General features: G+C 53.3%; 6 protein-coding genes across 6 annotated transcripts; 3 read left to right on the top strand and 3 right to left on the bottom strand.

Annotated features, from left to right (window-relative positions):
- Window positions 1-618: 618 nt before the first annotated feature.
- Window positions 619-3064, bottom strand: ACRALDRAFT_205431 (uncharacterized protein; the record flags this gene model as incomplete). Its single annotated transcript, XM_071021702.1, has 11 exons — window positions 619-710; window positions 788-805; window positions 874-1983; window positions 2093-2122; window positions 2155-2205; window positions 2247-2335; window positions 2397-2469; window positions 2627-2654; window positions 2718-2759; window positions 2808-2845; window positions 2890-3064. 11 exons carry the CDS (start codon window positions 3062-3064, stop codon window positions 619-621), a joined length of 1746 nt encoding a protein of 581 aa, XP_070879671.1.
- A 24-nt stretch (window positions 3065-3088) lies between these two features.
- Window positions 3089-3483, top strand: ACRALDRAFT_205432 (uncharacterized protein; the record flags this gene model as incomplete). Its single annotated transcript, XM_071021703.1, has 4 exons — window positions 3089-3134; window positions 3243-3295; window positions 3362-3370; window positions 3433-3483. The coding sequence occupies 4 exons, from the start codon at window positions 3089-3091 to the stop codon at window positions 3481-3483; spliced, it is 159 nt and encodes a 52-aa protein (XP_070879670.1).
- A 1974-nt stretch (window positions 3484-5457) lies between these two features.
- Window positions 5458-9350, top strand: ACRALDRAFT_2080653 (uncharacterized protein; the record flags this gene model as incomplete). Its single annotated transcript, XM_071022386.1, has 3 exons — window positions 5458-5813; window positions 5893-7460; window positions 7615-9350. Coding segments are annotated over 3 exons (3660 nt in total), but the record flags the coding sequence as incomplete, so codon positions are not given.
- Window positions 9351-10190: 840 nt separating this feature from the next.
- On the bottom strand, window positions 10191-11510 carry ACRALDRAFT_2092743 (uncharacterized protein; the record flags this gene model as incomplete). The annotated part of the gene is made up of 2 exons (XM_071022603.1): window positions 10191-10421; window positions 10524-11510. 2 exons carry the CDS (start codon window positions 11508-11510, stop codon window positions 10191-10193), a joined length of 1218 nt encoding a protein of 405 aa, XP_070879668.1.
- Window positions 11511-14453: 2943 nt separating this feature from the next.
- On the top strand, window positions 14454-16010 carry ACRALDRAFT_205435 (uncharacterized protein; the record flags this gene model as incomplete). Its single annotated transcript, XM_071021705.1, has 9 exons — window positions 14454-14479; window positions 14555-14605; window positions 14733-14897; window positions 14945-15348; window positions 15432-15439; window positions 15469-15507; window positions 15592-15810; window positions 15882-15955; window positions 15980-16010. 9 exons carry the CDS (start codon window positions 14454-14456, stop codon window positions 16008-16010), a joined length of 1017 nt encoding a protein of 338 aa, XP_070879667.1.
- Window positions 16011-17185: 1175 nt separating this feature from the next.
- Window positions 17186-18638, bottom strand: ACRALDRAFT_1059578 (uncharacterized protein). The gene is made up of 2 exons (XM_071016063.1): window positions 17648-18638; window positions 17186-17582 (listed from the first exon to the last, which is right to left on the bottom strand). Exons 1-2 carry the CDS (start codon window positions 18087-18089, stop codon window positions 17563-17565), a joined length of 462 nt encoding a protein of 153 aa, XP_070879666.1. The 5' UTR covers window positions 18090-18638; the 3' UTR covers window positions 17186-17562.
- Between the last annotated feature and the right edge of the window lie 190 nt (window positions 18639-18828).

Genomic DNA, 18828 nt, shown 5'->3' with positions numbered 1-18828 from the left:
CATATTCCGTGGTAAACATCGCCGCTGCCCCAGCGAGCACCGGAGCGACTTGACCGAGTTTGAATTCGTTGTCGCCGATCCACGCACGGAAGATTTGGATGGGTGCCGGGATTTCATGCAAGTCTTCTCTCACCTTCCCAAGGGCCAAAATATCCTAACAACGGGTGCTCACTTTGTAGTGCCCAATGCATGATCAGGCTTGACACCATGGGTATGGTGACCTGGGACTTCCATGGACAGGGAGTCAATACACAGTTTAGCGAGCTCAAACGTTATATGCCAACCAATGCATTCCACGACATTATTGGCAATGGGTATAAAACAGAGATACAAGAGGGGTCGTCTGTTTGTTCCCTTTATCCTCTCCCACTACATCGTGGGAAGTTTCTAGACCAAAGCTTCCGTCGCATCGAGAACCATCGTGGCCACCGTCTTCCGTACGTCAACCAGTAGGCCGCGATACGGGGGCCCATTGTACAGTACAGTAGGTAGAACTAGTTTGGTATGTCGATAACGCCTACTCTATTGAATGATACGATATTCTGGCCTGTTTTCCTTTGGAGGGGTTGTCAACATCGGATGGCTTGTATAACGCAGCCTTTAGATGTATTCTGCGAATCATTCCGCCCGTGTCCATGTCCATGAGGCGTTTTTCGTTTTACAAATGTCTAGTGTCCTCGAGGAATAGAACCAATGTTCATAGGGGGTTGCTGGGCATCATGGAATTAATATCCCTCAGTGCGTTTTCTAGTCAAAAATTTACCCCTATTCTGAATCGCAAATCAACTTTCGACAAGCTGGGCGCCTTATACGAACGACCTTGACCCCGGAATTATCTTTTACCCCTTAGTGAGCGGCGTGTGGGTGTGCTACTGTGTATTGGGGCAAACGAACAGAGCAATGCATGGTGGTCGCTCCAGGGACGAGTGTTCCCCGGATTCTCAACCCCCTGGCTTTCGAACCACAAACTGCCGAGCCGCTGAGACTCGACCACCCTGATTTCGTACGGTCGCAGTCCGAGAAGAGCGACCTTGTCAAGCCGAGCAGGAGGAAATGACTGTTTACCATCGGTCCCCCATGTGTACCCAGGCTGTTCGGGGTGCAGAGCGGTCCAGGCATCCGTCAGCCCGTTCCCTTCCACCAGAGTCGCATCTTCCTCTAGAACGGGGTTGAAGTCGCCAGCGACTACGCCACGACCGGCGCTGCGTAGGAACCTGGAAATAATGGACATCTGTTGAGGCCGATGGGAAGGATGGATAGCGAGCGAGTCCAGGTGGACGTTGATAAGCCGCGTCCGGGTTAGGGATCGGGGACTGTCGGGCGAAGGAACAAAGATGTCGCAGCAGAGGGCATCCCTGTCATAGCGACTGGGGTAGGGTACTCTCCAGACGCGGCCCAGCCGAGCGCGACCCGTTTTTGTCCCTGAGCCCATCGGCGCAAACCGTTGCCTGGATAGCAGAGTGACGGTTGCGATAAACTGCGTGCTCCATGCTCGATCATCGCATTCGCTCGAGAACCAGGACCGACGAACACGCTCGTCGTCTAGGATTTGGTGCAAGGCTGGTCTCGAAACCTCTTGAAGAAAGATGATATCCACTGGGGGGGACTGCTGGGTGATGTGGCCAACGATTTCGGCTACGCGATCTTCTGCCTTGGGCGACATGCCGTCGATATTCCACGTCAGAAGCGTCAGACGCGGCGGTGCATCGTGATCCCCGTCTTGAAAACCATTGTCGCCGGTAGTAGTATCAGCGCCCGGGAGGGACACGACCCACTGCTGGCTATCGCGGTCGACGTGGTGCCACGACTGGAAAACGACTCTTGCTTCGGTGTCGCCCCGTGGCAGCGGCGTGTCATGCGTCCAAGCGAGCACGCGCGTTCGGACGCGCTCGTACCAGTCCATCATGGTAGATGTCTTGATGAGGAGAGTTGATGGGTAGAAAATCGCTGCCACCCGCCGTCTTCGCGGCGCCGCTGTTATTCCTGGTCAGAGGTTTCCAGTCGGCGAGTCTATGTGGGCAGAATGACTCTTGTGAGTAGCTTCGTATGAGGTTAAAGTCGCGTGAAGGGCTTAAGCCAGCGTAGTATGTACGTCGTACAAGCCCATCAGCAGCCAGATGCGCTACCTATCAGGATTATCCGACCGTGGCTAACTGGCTGTGGCCATCCACACGGACCTCATGTGAATGGTGTCCTGGAAGCTGGCTGAGTCCAGGTTGCCGGTAGATGCGTATATTTTCCGCCACCGTCATCTTGTTCTAGGAGTCGGTACGTTGTAGAGTGAAGAGGCCTGAGAGTAAGGAGAAAGCAGATTGTCGCAAACGCTGGTTCATTGCTTACTAAGGCACGCAGTGTGTCCGTGCCGCGTCCCACTTAATCTGGGTATTAGTAATCACTTCCCCCCAAATTGATCTGGGGCTACGAGTCTCGACTCTCGAGATTCTTCTCTCATCCACACCAACAGACGTACTCAAGAGTCAAAATCCAAGTAATTATGTCGCCGACCACATAGGTAGGTAGGTAGGTAAGTAGGTATTTTTTTTTATTAAAATATAGAAAATATAAAAGCAGAAAACAACTACGAGTCCTATCTTGATCCAATGTCGTGGTAATGTATTCTTGCCACAGTCTGCCCCCTCCAACTTACACGATGTCTCGTTGCATGGCAATACCGCAACCACTTTACTTAGGAGAGCAATACTAACGACTTTGCTGACGTCTTGGTTCTCCTGTACTTCCTGGCGTAAGGTGTGTACCTCCTTTGTGGGGTCTCCCACTATATAGTAATATAATCCTGGATGCGTTACATGTGTCATGTGTCTCTGTTGGTGGATACTTCCGTCGTCTGTTCTGGTTCTTATCGGGTACGTCGGGCGATCAAGCCAGAACTTAGGCGTTTAGCAGTATTGATTTTTCGGGTTGCGGGCATGCAGGAAGCGTTTTCGATGGCTTCTTGACTTTGTAATAGGTAGATTCGTGCGTAGGTCTGGAGAGACGATAAATAACCAAGGAGAGACTGAACGAGAAAAAACTCCTCGTTTCGACAACTTATGCCGGGTGTCATGCTTTGTTTAGATCGCAGGCAATAATGGATGCCGAGAACGGATTGAACGACCTCGACGGGGGCGAAAGGGGTATGCGAAGTAATCGGAATATTAAGGGAGATGTTCGGAATAATATAACTAGTGGGAAAGAATATTATGTCGTAGTTGGTCCTAGTATCGAAGCCACAGAATTCGCAGCCTCGCAGACGTCTTCCGTTCGTGGGTCCAAGGCGCTCAACTGCGCATTCGCAGTGAACGGCCTTTGATCGTGCTGTTATCGTCCTCCACCTCGGTTAATCTGCTTACGCTGTCTACAGTCTAACGCTGTGATTCGGGAAAAGAAGAAGTAGTAGTTTCAGAGACCAGGTTCATCATGGTCTTCTCTCAGCGTTGTTCCGAAAATGCGCAGAACATGAAGACACCGCGGATTCACTCCTAAAGGCCAAAGCCCAACACAGCCCCTGTCGTTCCTGGCCAGTCCAGAACTCCAGTCCCGATATGCGTGTAATAACATATATACTATACCTCTGGAAGTTAGTAAGGGAGATATTTATCCATGTTCATCATATTTACGTATGTAGCGACATGTAATTATCGGTATATATGACGTGCTTTGTCATTGCGGTTCTCGCCGTTGATAGTTGTACCAAGGCGTCCGTGCCATAATCATGTTGAAATCCGGTCAGGGATTTAGTAGCTGGCGATCCACGGGTGAGGTAGGGAGATATGTATGGAGGTGAGAACAGAACACCGAGAACTAGGATATGATTGAAGGGAATGATGAGAGAAGAACACCGGAGAGATAGTGGCATTGGATATGATTTATATAAGACTTGGGGTCGACTGGACAGGTGATTTGCTTGCAAGCGGAACGGGATATTATCTCTGCCTTATCCTCTAGTCTTCTGTTAGGACTGTTTGGGTCGTCTTCTGTAGTTTGGCGTTGTTGCTCAGCAGCTTGTCGACATATGTATTGTATAACAAACCTCGCAAGATGGTTGGGTCCAGTGCGTGTAGGCCTGGCGGCTCGAATCTTTCCAACTGGGACTGTTTCCATCGTGACGCACGGACGCTCATTCACTGGAAGACAAATCCAGGCACATCAGGCAAGGAGACTCCATACCTGGCATCCTTCTCCTCTTTGATGTGAGCAAATAGAAAACTAAAAGGCCACATGTTGAACTGTTGGAGGAGTGTTAGGTGTCGGTTGGTCATAACGGTCGGCTCCTACTTGTTTGGTGCGACGATTTCCACTGGGAAGTATGCCTTGATTTGTGCGGATGTTCCACTCAACTGTAAATAAGAAGTTTGTAAGTGCAACTCGGCTTGCCTCCGGAAGAGGTACATTGGGGTTGACCAGACGCTGTTGTTGAATCGGGATGAAGATTTTCCGACACCTTCGTAACCCCTGAATCACGTGATCATTCTGACCTCTCTGCATGCATTGACCAATCATTGGCGTCATCTCGACACAACCCAAGCGCTTCATACCTTCTGCAAAAGTTGCACGTCACCAACTTGAAGGACGAAGATTCAACGGGCCGGTCCGTTTAAACCGTCTCGTCCGCGCTCTATTCGCATCGCTGAAGATGAAATACGCCAATCAATATCTGCCAGTGGAGAAATTCAAGCGCGATGCTCTCTCCCCATCACCAACGGAGCTGCAAGAAGCGTTGCATCGACCAAGCGCCGGCGCTTAACCACGGCACCTCATTCAGCCCATCTCCTCTCTCCCCTGCCCCGGGCTCCAGCGCCGGGGCCCGCGTCTCTGCATCCCCTCGACTGGGTATAGACGGACCACTCAGAGATCATCTGTAGAAACCCCCATCCACTCCTCTTAGCGCTCAACCACACTGTCGGGCTCCCCTTATGCATCACAGGCCGCCATGGAGATCACCTGGATCGCGGCCTGTCTGCCCGGCCACCTGTGCCGTGGGCTTTAGCCTTTCCCTCCGCTCATAAAACGGCCTGTGTCCCCCGACCTTCATGATCGGGTGTTACAATGTGCTACGTGGTACAGTTCGCTCCATGGCCGACTCGATGACGCATTGCCGGACTATCGTTTGATCCTGTCCCTTTGGGTTTAGACTTGTGCTCTCTTTCCCGCCACCCTTCTTCTCACAAGCCTTCGGCAAGGCGGCTACTGGCTAGCTGCGTCTCAATGTCCACAAATCAGACGGAACCCCCTGCCTTCAACGAACCGCACGCTCGAGCATCCGGCACTGGAGGCCAAAATGACGACAACGCTCAACATGATAATACTCGATCACAACCTTCATCCGAGGACACTCTCCAGGTTCCCAACTCGGAGGGGAGTCCTCCACCGACCTCATGTGCATCGGTGAAGCCAGTCGATCAGCATAGCCTGAAAGGTGCCAAACCTTTCGGCGCTAAACCTTTCCATGAACATGACGGCTGGAAACCCGCGATTCTGAGCCCCGCGGTCCTAATCTGCTTTGCCCTCTTGTCCCTGATTCTCGTTGCCATCATCGAGGTCCTGGCCCAGCAGAGCCAAATGGCAGGCGGCCTGTCCCTGTCCACCGATCCCGACGACCTATCCCCCTTCGCCACCTTTAGCTACCTCTTCCTACCCACCATCATCGCCGTCTTTTACAGCTTGTTCTGGAGTTGGGTCGACCTGGACGCGAAACGGACGCAGCCTTGGTTTGAAATGTCCCGAGAAGGGGGTGCTACGGCCAAGGACTCCGTCCTACTGACGTACCCGTATGACTTTGTGGGCTTTGTGCCGTTTCGGGCCTTCAAGAATCGGTATGGACTCATGGAGACCCCTCTACCCCTTTTTTTCTTCCCTTTCTCCCCTCCTGCGTCCAACTAACCAAGAGGAAAGTCATTGGCCTGTGTTTTTCTCTGGTACGACCATGACAATCATCATGTGGGCCATCGTCCCCTTGCAAGCTGCCATCATGGCCACCGATACCATCATCAGGACTCGAGATGTCAGTCTTGTGCACGACCTCACTTTCCTTCCCGTCTCTGAACACCCCATGACCATCGATAATTCCATCTTGAACCATGGCTATGCCATCACCTGGCTCGACCAAACGTACCCCCCATTTACCACTCCAGACTACACCATCATGCCATTTCAAGTCCAGACCAGCGACCTACAAACACCTACTGTTAATAGGAATTGGACAGGGACGTCCGTCAAGTATTGGACCGATTTGGACTGCTGGCCAGCCCAAATATCGCGATACGGTCCGACATCAAGGAGGACCTTTGACTTTCTCAACGGCCGAGGCTGCAACGTCAGCGACATCGCCGCCTACGGCGCTTTCGGCGGGACGACTCCGTACAAGATGTTCTACCTCGGTTACCAAGACAGTGCTTATGCCTCCTATGCCATGGAGAGCCCGACATGTCGCAATGCCCACAATCAGTTCTTGGCCATCTGGACCCATCATAACGGCAGCCTCATGCTGGACCAGCCGAATGACATTCGGTTGCAGGCTGCTTTCTGCGAGACGAGCTATCATAAACAACCCGTCCGCGTCACTGTTTCAGGCGAGGATTTTGCACCGATTGAAGAGTCGGTTGTCCCCCTTGGACCGGTGGAGCCCTTGACGGAAGCCGAGTTTAACATTACCTCGTTCGAATATCTTCTCGGCGCTGGCGTGTCAGCTGTTGAGTTACGGGTTCAGCGAGACTTTCCATTCGGACGTCTGCTCGAGCAATACCCCCACGCGATCGATATGGGTCTGACATGGCCCATGTCTCCCATGGTCGGCTTTGCCATCGGATCTCAGAAGGAGGAGCTGACTTCGCTCCATGCGTTTCAGAACTTTTCACGACTCACCGAAGCCTACACTGTGGCACATAAGCAGCTCTTCTCTCTTGCACTGCGTCGGGTAATGGTCAACGCAACCGAGACTCTCACGACGCAAGGGACGGAGGATGTAGAGCTACATGGCATCGTCGTCAGTCGGCTTTTATCCGCCGTAGTCGAGGGGCTCCTGGGTTTAGTCACCGTTTTCGTGCTCGCACTGGCATGGACCTGTCGAAAGGCGCCCAGTTCTCTGACTGAGGACCCGAATTCGCTTGCTTCATTGATGGATATATGCCGCGACAGCTCGGCTCTTTTGGACAGCCTCGCAGGTAAAGGCTGCTTGCCCGAGGAAGAGTTGACCAAGGCACTACAGAATCTGAGATTCAAACTCGTCTGTCGGTGCCAAACTCGCTATGGCCAAACGATCGTCGAAGTCCTGGGTGGCAATGTCGACGCACAGGCTAGTCGGCTTAGTCTTGACCGACGAAACTCGGCAGCAGCTAGAGGCCATTACACACCTATTCGACCCTGGGCTCTTCGGCGTCCTCTTGGCGCCTTGGTGATAGTGGCCATGGTCGGGGCGATGATTTGCCTTGTGTATCTCAAGCAGCAGGAGCAGATTAGAGGCGGTGCGTCTTTCCTCGTGTTTTCTTTCTCTTCCCCCCTTCTCTCTCTTCCTTTTGTTTTTCGTTTCTCTTCTTTTCATCGACTTGTACATCAAACAAACAGCATGCGGCGTAAAGGCCTGTCCGCCAACCAGCTCATTTGCTAACTCTTCCACAGGGCTTGTACCGCCGAACGCGAGCTTTGAGGTCCAACAGCTGCTCCTCAGTTTCCTGCCGACCATATTTGCCACCTTGATGGAACCGTTTTGGGTTCTACTGAATCGGTTCCTCTGCATTCTGCAACCTTTCAAGGACCTCTGGTCGGGCCATAGCCCGGCCAAAGGCACCATCAACGCAAGGTATACCGCCATCCCACCCCAGCTCGTATTGTGGAGGGCACTGGGAGCCGGTCACTTTCTTCTCGCAATGCTTGCTGCGGTTGCCCTGCTCTCCAACGTCCTGGCAGTCGGTCTCGGTGGTATCTTCAACCAACATCCGGTCCAGGCCCGCTATCCGCGCACATTCGAGACCATGCCTTTTGTCAAGTTGAAGAGCGAAACCATGAATAGCAGCGACTTTCTTCCCATGGCTTCCGTGATACCTTACGATGAGCCCTTTGTCGTGCTTATGAACAACATTTCTCAGAATACCCCTTTTCCACCTTGGATTAGCCAGGACTACTACTTCCAGCCGTTCACTCTCCCAGACAGCCAAGGGACGCTTGCCCACGCGTACACATCGACCACCAGAGGCTTCGGCGTCAAGACCCAATGCTCGCCCTTGGGTAAATTCGATTCCCAAGGCGTTGGACCACTGGTCAATCACACGATATCCAGGAGAGGCAGCGTCGTTCCTGACTGCCCAACAAGTTACCAAACCGAAGATTTGACCTTGGGCGAGCCACGAGGTCATACGCCGCTCGGCCCTTCTGCCACCGAAGTCGTACGCCTATTTGCCCATCGCCCGGAATTGAGCTTACGTATCTGCGACGTCATGCTCCTACTGGGCTGGTCAAGGAGTTCCCAGGTAGAAGATACCCAGGGCTTCATGGAAACCACGTTCGTTGTATGCGAGCCGGAGTTTACAACAGCTCTTTTCGAACTAACTGTCGACCGGCAAGGTGTTGTCCTAACCTCGAAACAGGTCTCCAAGTCTAGCAACACCCTTGACTATCAGCTCTCGACGAACCACACCGATACGCTCATCGGCGCGTTGAATTTCCGGCTCGCGAAGGAACCCAGTGCCTGGCACAACGACACACTATCGCGAGACTGGATGAACTACCTGTTGAAGATCACGCCCCAACACGAAAACCTGCTCGACCCCCACGCCGATCTTCCCGACCCCGAAGTCGTGATCCCCTCCATCGAGAGGATCTACCGCGCGATTTTCGCCCTCATCCTCGGTCTCAACGACGAAGTCTTCGAGCGCAGTCCTGAGCCCATCCGACTCGAGGGTGTAGAACATCGCACCGAAACACGCATCTTCATCCCTCTTCCCGCCTTTATCATGAGCGTCGCCGTATTGGGCCTCGACGTCGTCGTCGCGACGATTCTATACGGTTTCGGTATCAAGCATTTCCTACCCCGCATGCCCACCACCATCGGCTCGATCCTGGCGTACGTGGCGCCCAGTCGCGCATTGCGGGAATACGACCCCGTCGAAGAATGTGAGAAGACCAAAATCACGACGACTCGTGGCGCGACCAAGCCATCCAGCACGTTTAGTTTCGGGCGATATATCGGCGACGATGGCCGCGCCCACATTGGCATCGAGCTGGACCCGTACGTTGTGCCCCTGCACCTCTCATCCTTGCGAAAGGGCAATACCCGGCCTACGAAGTCTCTGTTCGCGAGAATCCGACTAGGACGCCAGGATTCGTCGCAGAAAAAGGGAGCCGACGCATGGTTGTGAGAGCCGAAGGTCGGTATCAAAATCCGACGCAGGAGAACGAACTCCACACACCCTCACCCTCGGGCCATCCGGAGAACGGACTGCGCGGCGACATACCCCTGAGTACTCCCACCACACGGAGAATATCTGAACAGAGCAGAGCGTCAACAGGAGTCAAGTATCCATGTAGCTACGCTTGAAGACTATTGGAATCTCCGTGTCTCCACATTGTTCCCACGCCAGGGAACGGTAGTAACCAAGTGGTCTAGACCGTTCAGGCATGCAACTACCGCTTCGATTTCTCGTCTCCACAGCAGGCACCTGTCATGAAGACCTTGACCTCCTCCACCGGCGCCCCGCGGCGTCACGACGTCACACATTGTCCGAGTCAGATCCGAGTCAGGACCTGAAATGGTTTCGCGCCGCGCAGGCATCGGCCGACGAGTCATAGCGAGCAGTACCAATGGCCAGGGACAACGAGGAACGAGCCAAGCTGCAACATTCACGCAAGGTCAAAAATTCGAGACAGACAGCGCAGTTGTGAACGATAAAAAGTCATGTTTTGGTGGTATCTAACGAGTGCCTGGTCCTGAACCCTGTGTTCGAACAGAAAATGTCGAACGTGTCGAAAGAAGAAAAATGTACAGGTCTATAAATATGTACAGATAGAAGAGAAGATAATCATGCCGATCAAGAACTCAACTTGGGAGTCATTGTCGGATTTGTTCGTGTATTTCATGATCGTGTCCAGGCCAGTGGTATATCTGTAGACAACCCATTGCCTCACGCGTATAATCTTCCGAGGACCAAACTGCCTCGGAGGAACGCCTGAACACATGCAGCTAGCATGCGCACTTTGGTTTAGATGAGGATGGAGTCCTTTCGAAGGGCACGCTTGCGGCCGTTCCTCGTGACGAGCATGTTGATGTGAACGCCCTGGCCCGGCTCGCAACGGGTGCCGGCAGCGAGCTGGATCACGTTGGACCAGTTGCCGCTAGCGCAGCGCTGGAAGGAAATGCCGCCGTCAACGCAGTTCCACTGGCCTTCCTCGGAGCAAGGGCTACCGGGAGGATAGATTCCATTGCCAGCGGGCTCGGAGGGGACTGGGACCGGCGCAGGAGAAGAGGTCTCCTCGCCATCTTCAGGGCCCTGCTCGGGCTCGGAGATGGGGGTGGGCTCAGAAGGCTCTGGGACTGGCACAGGAGAAGAGGTCTCCTCGCCCTCATCATCGTCCTGCTCGGGCTCAGAGGTGGGGGCAGGCTGGTATCCAGTGCTTGGGGCAGAGGTGGGCTCAGGAGTCTCTTTCGGGCTTGTGGTGTCGGGAGCCGGAGCCTCGTCGCCAGGAATGGGAATAAAGATGCCGCCCGGGAGATCAGCAGTGTCGTCAGATCCAGCATCGCCGGTGGGTGTGGGCGAGGGAGCCTGAGTTGTGGGAGGGGCAGTGGGAGCAGGAGCACCGCCGCCGTTGCCGCCGGGAGAAGTGGGCTTAGGGCAGGATTCGCCGGTAGGAGGCAAGAAGGCGTCGGTAGCCCCGTTCAGACGCTCAACCCTGGCACCGGGATTGGGGAACTCGACGTCGGTCCCTGACTCAACCTTGCAGTCGTTGATGTCGTAGAGGTTGGCGACGAACATGTCAGGCAGAGCGTCGTAGGCCTCCTTGGAGCCGCCTTCGCCCTCAAGAGTGACGGGGCCGCAGTTCATGTACATCTCGCGGTTGCCAACCTTGTTGAACCAGGTCCAGGCGATGGTACCGTTGCCGGCAGGAATGTCATCAGGGATGTCGAAGGAGTACTTGTAGGGGACCTCCATGTTGGCATTGCTGCCCAGATTTCCCTCTTGTCCCTGGGCAGGGCAGCCGCCCTCGATGGACTTGATGACCTTCCAGACCGAGTTCTTGTCCGGCTGGGCATCGTAGGTGATGGAGACCTGGCACGAACCGCCGCCGTGGACAGCGGAGCCGATGAAGGCAAGCTCGTGGTTCGTCGAGCCGAGAGCGTAGACGTTCGCGGCTCCCTGTACATCGTAGACGCCGGCCCGCTGCTTGCAGGGGAAGTCACTGCCGTCCATTTCGAGGGGGCTGTTATTCAGATTGGATGCGCCGTAGGGCTCAGGAGAGCTCATTTTGATGTGAGCGCTGGCCATGGCGGCCAGGCTACCGAAGACGAGAGTCTTAGCGAACATTGTGATGTCGTGATGTCGTGGTGAGAATAGTGATGAGAGGGCTAAACGTTCCGGACGTAAAGTATTCTCGACAGGATATCGTTGTGTCGAGGAGAATGAAAAGAAGGTCAAGATCTCAGATCTTTACGCGGTCTCTAACTAGCAGAGCGCACGAGTGGGCTGTGGGTAGGTTGACAGAACAGAAGCTGATAGTGCCAAGGAAGCAAGGCGAGTAGGCGATCAGGTTGGTTGTGTTGTCAATGGTTCGAAAATCGAGTGTTCTAAGGACAGTAATGCACCAGGCAGATTGGGCAGACGATTTTTGAACAAAAAAATCCAAGGACTAGCCTTGTGAAGGAGTGAAGGGGTGAAAAAGTAGAATGAAGGACAGTGACGTCGAAGCGACACAACAACTCAAACGAAGCCCACGAAAGGAATGTAGCGTAGACTAGAGATGGATGGAGAAGAGGACCAGGGGGGTTGGAAGGGAACAGGACGAGCCACTTTATAAGACATGTGAGCGAGGAGAGGAATGGAGTGACAGGGAGCCACGAAATGCCGGGAAGGGGATCAAACAGCGGAACCAGGCATGGCATGGGTGGAGGAGACGAGACGAGACGACGGCAAACAAGGACTCGCCGGCCTGGACTAGGTCGGGCAGTGGAGATGGAGAGCGAGAAAGAAGAGGAGCGAGCAGTTGGGCTGGTCGAGAGGCACGGGCGTCCTCCGTGGATCCCAGCACAGGGTCAGGGTCAGGAACCGGTACAGCCACTCGCAGCACATGGAGGACGTGTTTCGAGGCATGCCAGATCGACCTAGGGAGCTTGCCGTGGTGGCCGAGAGCGATCGAGAGTGGTCGGGGAAGAGTTTAAGCCGTTGATAGGATGGAGTAGTGTCATCGGCTCGTTTCGTCCTGGACCCGAGGGAAAGATACTAGACAGGGGTAGAAGTGACGTGAGTGGAGAACTGTCCAGGGGTAGGGAGGGCTGTCCAGGGGTAATGGATGGATCTTTGGGTCTTTGGGAGGGGTACAAGGTCTTAACCCTGACTCGGGCCGGAGGGGGAGGGGTGGGATGGTGAAGTAAATGCCTGTACGTTGCAGAACGAGGCAGGCCGTAAAAGGATTGGAATGAGGCGCAGAACAACGGAGAACTAACTCCCGTTTCTCACATGTAATATGGGATTGGTAGGATTGGATCAAGTCCCACCAAGTAACATCGCGGCCCCGGCACGGCATACAACGTACGTTGTAATCAAGGATGACTTCAGAAAATGAAAATCCCTTGGTGAACGGGAGCCAGGCCGGAGGTTGCAGGCAAACAAGAGACGCTGCTGCAAGGTACCATTTCTTGTGGCACGACGGCTCGGCATCATCCTGAAGGACGTACGTCGTAGTCGAACGGAAGAGAAACACAACATGACTCCGACTCGTTTCTTCTTCCTTCTCCGCCCGTCTGTCCAGGCGAAGGACGAGAAGAAGCTGGTGGGCCAGGGCCGAAAATTTTCTTTCTGCCTCATGACTCGACTTGAGCAGAGACTGTTCGTCCCGCGGTTTTCCGTGTTCCGTATGCAACTTCGTCCCTGAGAGTATTGGAGGAGGTTCAATGGAAGGAAACGGATAGGACAAGAGTCGCGTTGTCCTTTGTCGTTGCCAAGTTGCCAAGCATTCAGTTTTCGATAAAGGCTGTGGTCGACAAATGTGGATACTCTCTCCGTGCGGTGTACGCGTACAGCGTACAAAATACGGTACTGTACGGAGTACGGATAATGGCTGGCTGAGCTCCGCTAAAGTGGTCGCAGGGGGCCTCCAATGAGGAGGGCAGACCGAACCGTCCGCTCGGAGCAAGGAGCCTGGGTGAGACCCTGGTCTCGATCGCGTGGCCAGTCAAATGGGGAATGTAACACCAACCTCATGACATCGGCCTTGGCGCCAGCACCATTCGTTCGGCACGTAAAGCAATGGCTATGACTGTACATGTACATACATAGGTATGACTCCATATGCTGTGTGTGTGAAATGCATCGTCTGTCGTCGTTGATAGGCATGTGGCTCGGAATAAACGATGTGATACGGATGCCAATGAGTGGCTGGCTGGACCATCGTGACGGCAATATCCAGCAGTTGACATTCCTCCTGCGGGCGGCGACTCAACGGCTGACGGAATGGAGGCTATTGAGATGGCCATTCCGCCCGCCCACGAGGTCACAATACACTATTGACGCCTCCATGGTCTCGACTCGAGCGACAGGCACCAGAGAGAGAGCGTGGGCGAGGCGATGACTAACGGGAGGAGGCGGCCCTAATCAAGCTACCAGTGAATAAAAGACGCACTAACAAGGCACCAACGCAGGTACCAATGTCTAACGTGGCGGAGGGGACCACTTGGCGGACGTTCCGCGTGAGTCGCAGACGTCTGTCTTGCAAGCGTTCACGGGAAGCCTGACATGGGATGGCCGTGATGGTGTGAAGAGCCACTAGCAATAAGGCTACAAGCAAGTGCGAGTCAGTGTCGTTTTCTCCATGGCAAGTTGCATCTGTCGTCTCTTTTAGTCGGGGCACTGAATCTGCTCTCTCGCCCGTTTGGCAGTTCGTCTTGGGTCGTTGAAAAGTTGTGGCGTGGGGGAAAAAGGGTCCAGGCTGACGAGACTAGACGAGGTGGACATTTTAGCCTGCCGCACCAAAAAGAGTTTGAACTGGAAAAAAAAGCGGGGTGATCCTCGTCCCCACTTGTGGCAGGGTTTTCGCTCGGTACCTAGGTAAGGTACCAAGGTACACGTGTACTTCATTGTTGTACTGGCCCACAACATGGCCGATGTCAGCCCGGTTTACCCAAAGCGAAGTAGCGTACCACGTCTGTAAGGTACCATCGCCTGCACCCACCTTCCAACTTTATACTAGTGTACATATGGACTTCTTATCCGTACCTACCAACTACGAATACTCCTAGAGAATTGGAAAATTCCATGAACAGTATGGACACCGCTTCTACGTGTACGATATAGGTATAGTATTCGTTTGCGAGCTATACGGATAAAAGCGTCTTCCTCCAACTGGCATCTGATAGTGTCTTGGCTGCCCACGCCATAAGAGTCGAGACTCTCGGTAAATGGCTCGCGTCTTCATAAGGGATCAGTCGTGTCGTGTCGTGTTCCAATATCAACGTTGTACGCTCTAAGTACTGTCAAGTACTCTCTTTCCAGACCGATGACTAAGTCATTTTGAAACGATTCTGGTTTCACAAGAGTGGGGTTCGACCTCTCCTTTAGCCTTATTCAGCCAAGGGCGATCTCCGCCTATCTCCGTCGACAGCCAGTCGCCTTCCAGAAGAACGACACGACAACACCGCATCTTCCAAAAAATCCATCGCGATATCCCACCGAATCGCAAACATCCATCAAGCCAAAAAAGTAATGCGATTCAGTTCCCTTTGTTTCCTATTGTTTCGCGCCGCCAGTCCGCCGCGCGATGATTTGTTTGCTCTTGCACCGCGGTCCGCCCATTGCCCAACCGACCTGAAGCGTCAGCTGGTGGACTGGATGTTGGGCTTCGGAATATTGTCCAGCAATTCTTTTCATGTAAGCGCTGTACCCAAACCCACGGGTTTGCAAACACGTCAACGAAACTTCACCGACTTTCTTCTTCTTCTTTTCTGTTCTGTTTCTCGTTCTTTCTCCCTCTTTCCTAGTCTGTTCTACTTGGTCTTGTGGCCAGCGACGACGAGGCCTCATGTAAGCGCCGTATCCAAACTCATGGGTCAACATCATCGTCGACAAGACCGCTTGTCCGATGTGTATTGTCGTTCATTCTGTCTTTATTTGTCGCTCAGCACATGCGGCCAGGAATGCGACCTCTCCCTACGTGGCTCCTCGTTTTCATCCTGACGTGGTTCTTTACCGCCTAGGAGAGTTGTCGTGACGCCGACGATGTGTACATCGTTGTAGTTCGCAAGGTGCCCTCCACAGTGAGACACCATTTTAGCTTGTCGGTCTCCAGGATAAGAGTGCCGATATGATGAACGTAGGTAACGACGGGAAGTGTTTATACACCCGCCCAAGTTACGTTACTTTCATTAATTACAGACCTCATCTGCCCTAATCCCAGCCTCCAGGATACCAATACCTATACCAGCTACGGTATATACGGGCATGGAGCCAGACCATGATTACCCGTGGTTTCCTCCAGAATAACTTCCCGAGATGTTGCCGCTTCATGCCCTGCCGTTCTAGCGAGGATCCCCCTCCAGCAGGGATCTGCATGAACGGCAGGGCCAGTAAGCGGCGATGCCCCCGAATTCTTCTCCGAGGGTCTTCGGACGATCCCGTTGGCTAACACTTGAGATTAATATTGGCATACATGATACGGAGTAAACAATCATCTCTTGTAAACTCAAGCCCAAGTCCTTCTCCCTAGCCAGCCAAGGAAGTTATTGTCTGGGCTTCCCTGCTCTAACTACGGCCTCTGGCCTGTTCGCATGAATTTCAAATCCAAGTGTTGGGCTTCCGCCTTCCCCGTCCCATTAGCCCGTGGTTCGTGCGCCCTACGCCTCAGTACTCAGCCCCCTTTTGCGTTGTAGGAGTTTACAAGAGTGCGAACAGGATGAATCCTTGCGATATTAATGGCATCGAATGACCCAATGTCCTGCTCGGAAATTCCATACTGCAATGCCATGGATGCTACTATTCTTCCCTGCTTCCACCAGTTATTGTGACATGTGAATCTTGGCTACAGAATGCGTTGCATGTGCCGGTATGTACGCCTGCTGAAACGAAACGGCCGGTGGCACTGGTTCATCCAGTGGCAAGATTAGAGGCCAGCTATGCCTCAATCAGCCAGCCGCTCCAGACGTTGACCATGTTCTTTGTGACACATTCGCGGCGGCCATTGCTTGTGTCGGTCTTCTTGTGGTAATTTTGACGGCGAGTCTCTTCTAATTATCTGGACCTGCCGGGGCGACAAGACTGATGTCAGAAGCCGCAACATACGTCCGTCTCATTGGGAAGACAGACCACACATGCATCAAGCCTATATCAACCATATAGACGCGAATAACTGTCTCACAAAGCTGGTGGCATTCATCTGACCTCCTCCTGCCTCACCTCCTGAAATGAGGGGCCGCTGCCAGCACCCGACAGGGATAATGGCGAGAAAATGACATCGTCTCCGGTGTGCACATGGCAACCGACGCGAAATGCATCTTTGCAATGGATTGGATCGTGTCCTGTATATGGCTTTCCTGAGCATGGTGAGTTGTCCGCGCCATGCTGCCCCAGTGTGGCGGGGAGACGACTCCTTTCCGACTGCTGGGCCACAATCGGACAGCTTTCATTCCACCCGCGCTCCCTCGGATGTTCCCATGACATCCTTTTGTTCCTGCCTATTTTGTCTTCACTTCATTAAGCTCGAGCCACCGAGATCCTTTAAACCACGCTTTTCCCCCACGTGCTGGCATGGTATCGCAGACGGCGCAATTGCGTCAACATGGTGCCGCAGCCCATGTCTAGCCCAGACTGTACCGTGTCTGCTGATGTTCTGCGACAGAAATTGACCGTCAATCTGTGTATCTGATACCTTTAAATTTGATGCATTCTCAAGTGTCTCGTGTTTTCTCTGTATAATTTCGTGATGCGACTGCGATGCAAACAGGCAGCTTGGGTTGGTGTACCTCCCCCTCCACGAACAAAGCCAGTGGTTGCGCCGCCCGATAGATACTCTGAATGGTTAGCAAGCGATCCATTGGGTTCCAGGCCACATCTCGCACAGCTCCCGATGGAACGAAGAAAATGGAAGGGGGAGGGAGCCAGTCTAACAGAATGGCCTCGATATGTGATATAGGGCCAGAGTAGGCCGTCTCTAGCATGGAATAATGCCGAACATTTAACATCTTTGCTCATCCTCTCGTCTAGCCAGGGGGCTTGCGGCTAACTTGACATGGAAGACCCTGAAGTTGATCGCCAGGCGAATTTCTGGGGTTGTTGTCTTGACCATCAGACTTACGCCCAAGGTATTCCTCAACTGCCCAATACTCTACCAGTTTGATATGCTGAGCAGAGTTGCGTTTTTCGTAGCTCCAAATTAGACCGCTTCGTGAACCGCTGGAAGACTGAGCATCAGCAGACGAATTTCGATGGACAGGCAGCTTGGCAAGGACGAAACCCACCATCGTCAAAGGAGAACTCCTCCCTCGCCCAGTACCGGAGTCTTTCGCGGCGGAAGTGCTCAAAGTCCCACTCGCCGCGCTCAATACGATCGGGATAAAGGAACACGTAAGTCTCGGCCGTCCTCTCTTCGCCCTCGACCCGGCCCTCGCCCGTGGCATCATCACCGACTTTCTCCAGCAGCCTGACCTTGACGGTCCGACGCTCGTACTCATTGCCCTCGAAGTAATCAAGCTTATCGACATTCGCATCCGTTAAGCCGGTGATATAGATGCCTCGGACCGTACAGCCTTCCTCGGGGATGATGCCGGGATAGTCGGCGGATTGGACGCGGTGGCGACAAAAGTCGGACAGGATGGCGGGGGTGAAGGTGTAGAGGTTCCGGATCACCTCTGGGGGGTAGGAATCGCCATGCACAACCCTGAAGAAGACACGAGAGTCCATCTGCAGAGAGAAGGGGGAACGATTAAGTTAGTCAGGTCCGCGCGTCGCAGCTCGGACGGAAGGACTGCAGTTACCAGGGTGCCTGCGACAATGCGTAAGTTTCTCGTCTTTGGTTACGGGTTCGCATGGACGCAAAGATCACATCATGCTTACCATAGACGAAGGCTGTGTGTTGCCCACTCATCTTTTCAAGCTTCGTAAGCCCTTAGTTGGTTTGAGGTAATTGAGTCTTGTAAGCAGACTCTGGTTAGATATCCTTCCAGATACAGGGCGACACGACACGCTTGGGTTCCAGGCCGTTTCTTCTGGGGGAAGTGTGTGAGTTCAGGCTCAAGATTAATACCAGGGTGGGGTGTTTCTGGGATCCGAGGACAGTCCAGGCTGGACTTGTCCTGGAGGTTTCCAAGAAGTCCAGAACAGAATGATGGAAGTCTATAACTCAACGAACAAGGAAGACAAGAGGGACTTCAACGACAACCAAAAATCCAATACAATCTAAGAAGCGCGAAAAAGCAAAGTAAGATATACCGTGAGAGTTGGGACTCGAACTTCATGTGAGATGTCCAAGGCTCGGCCCATGGGAGACTCAGGACGAGCTTGGCGTTATCACTTGGTTCTTATCTTATCAACCGTCAGATACGATGTTTGTTAGGTAAGGTGGGTAGCGTACCTTAGATAAGAGCAATGGACAGATAAGATAAGATTAGATGCTGTGAGCCAATCAATTCTGATAGTCTGG

This window comes from Sodiomyces alcalophilus (genome assembly GCF_042370955.1).
Source record: "Sodiomyces alcalophilus JCM 7366 unplaced genomic scaffold ACRALscaffold_1, whole genome shotgun sequence".
Classification (NCBI taxonomy): domain Eukaryota; kingdom Fungi; phylum Ascomycota; class Sordariomycetes; order Glomerellales; family Plectosphaerellaceae; genus Sodiomyces; species Sodiomyces alcalophilus.
Note: the sequence above shows the minus strand (reverse complement) of the source record. Positions and strands in the feature narration are given on the sequence as shown.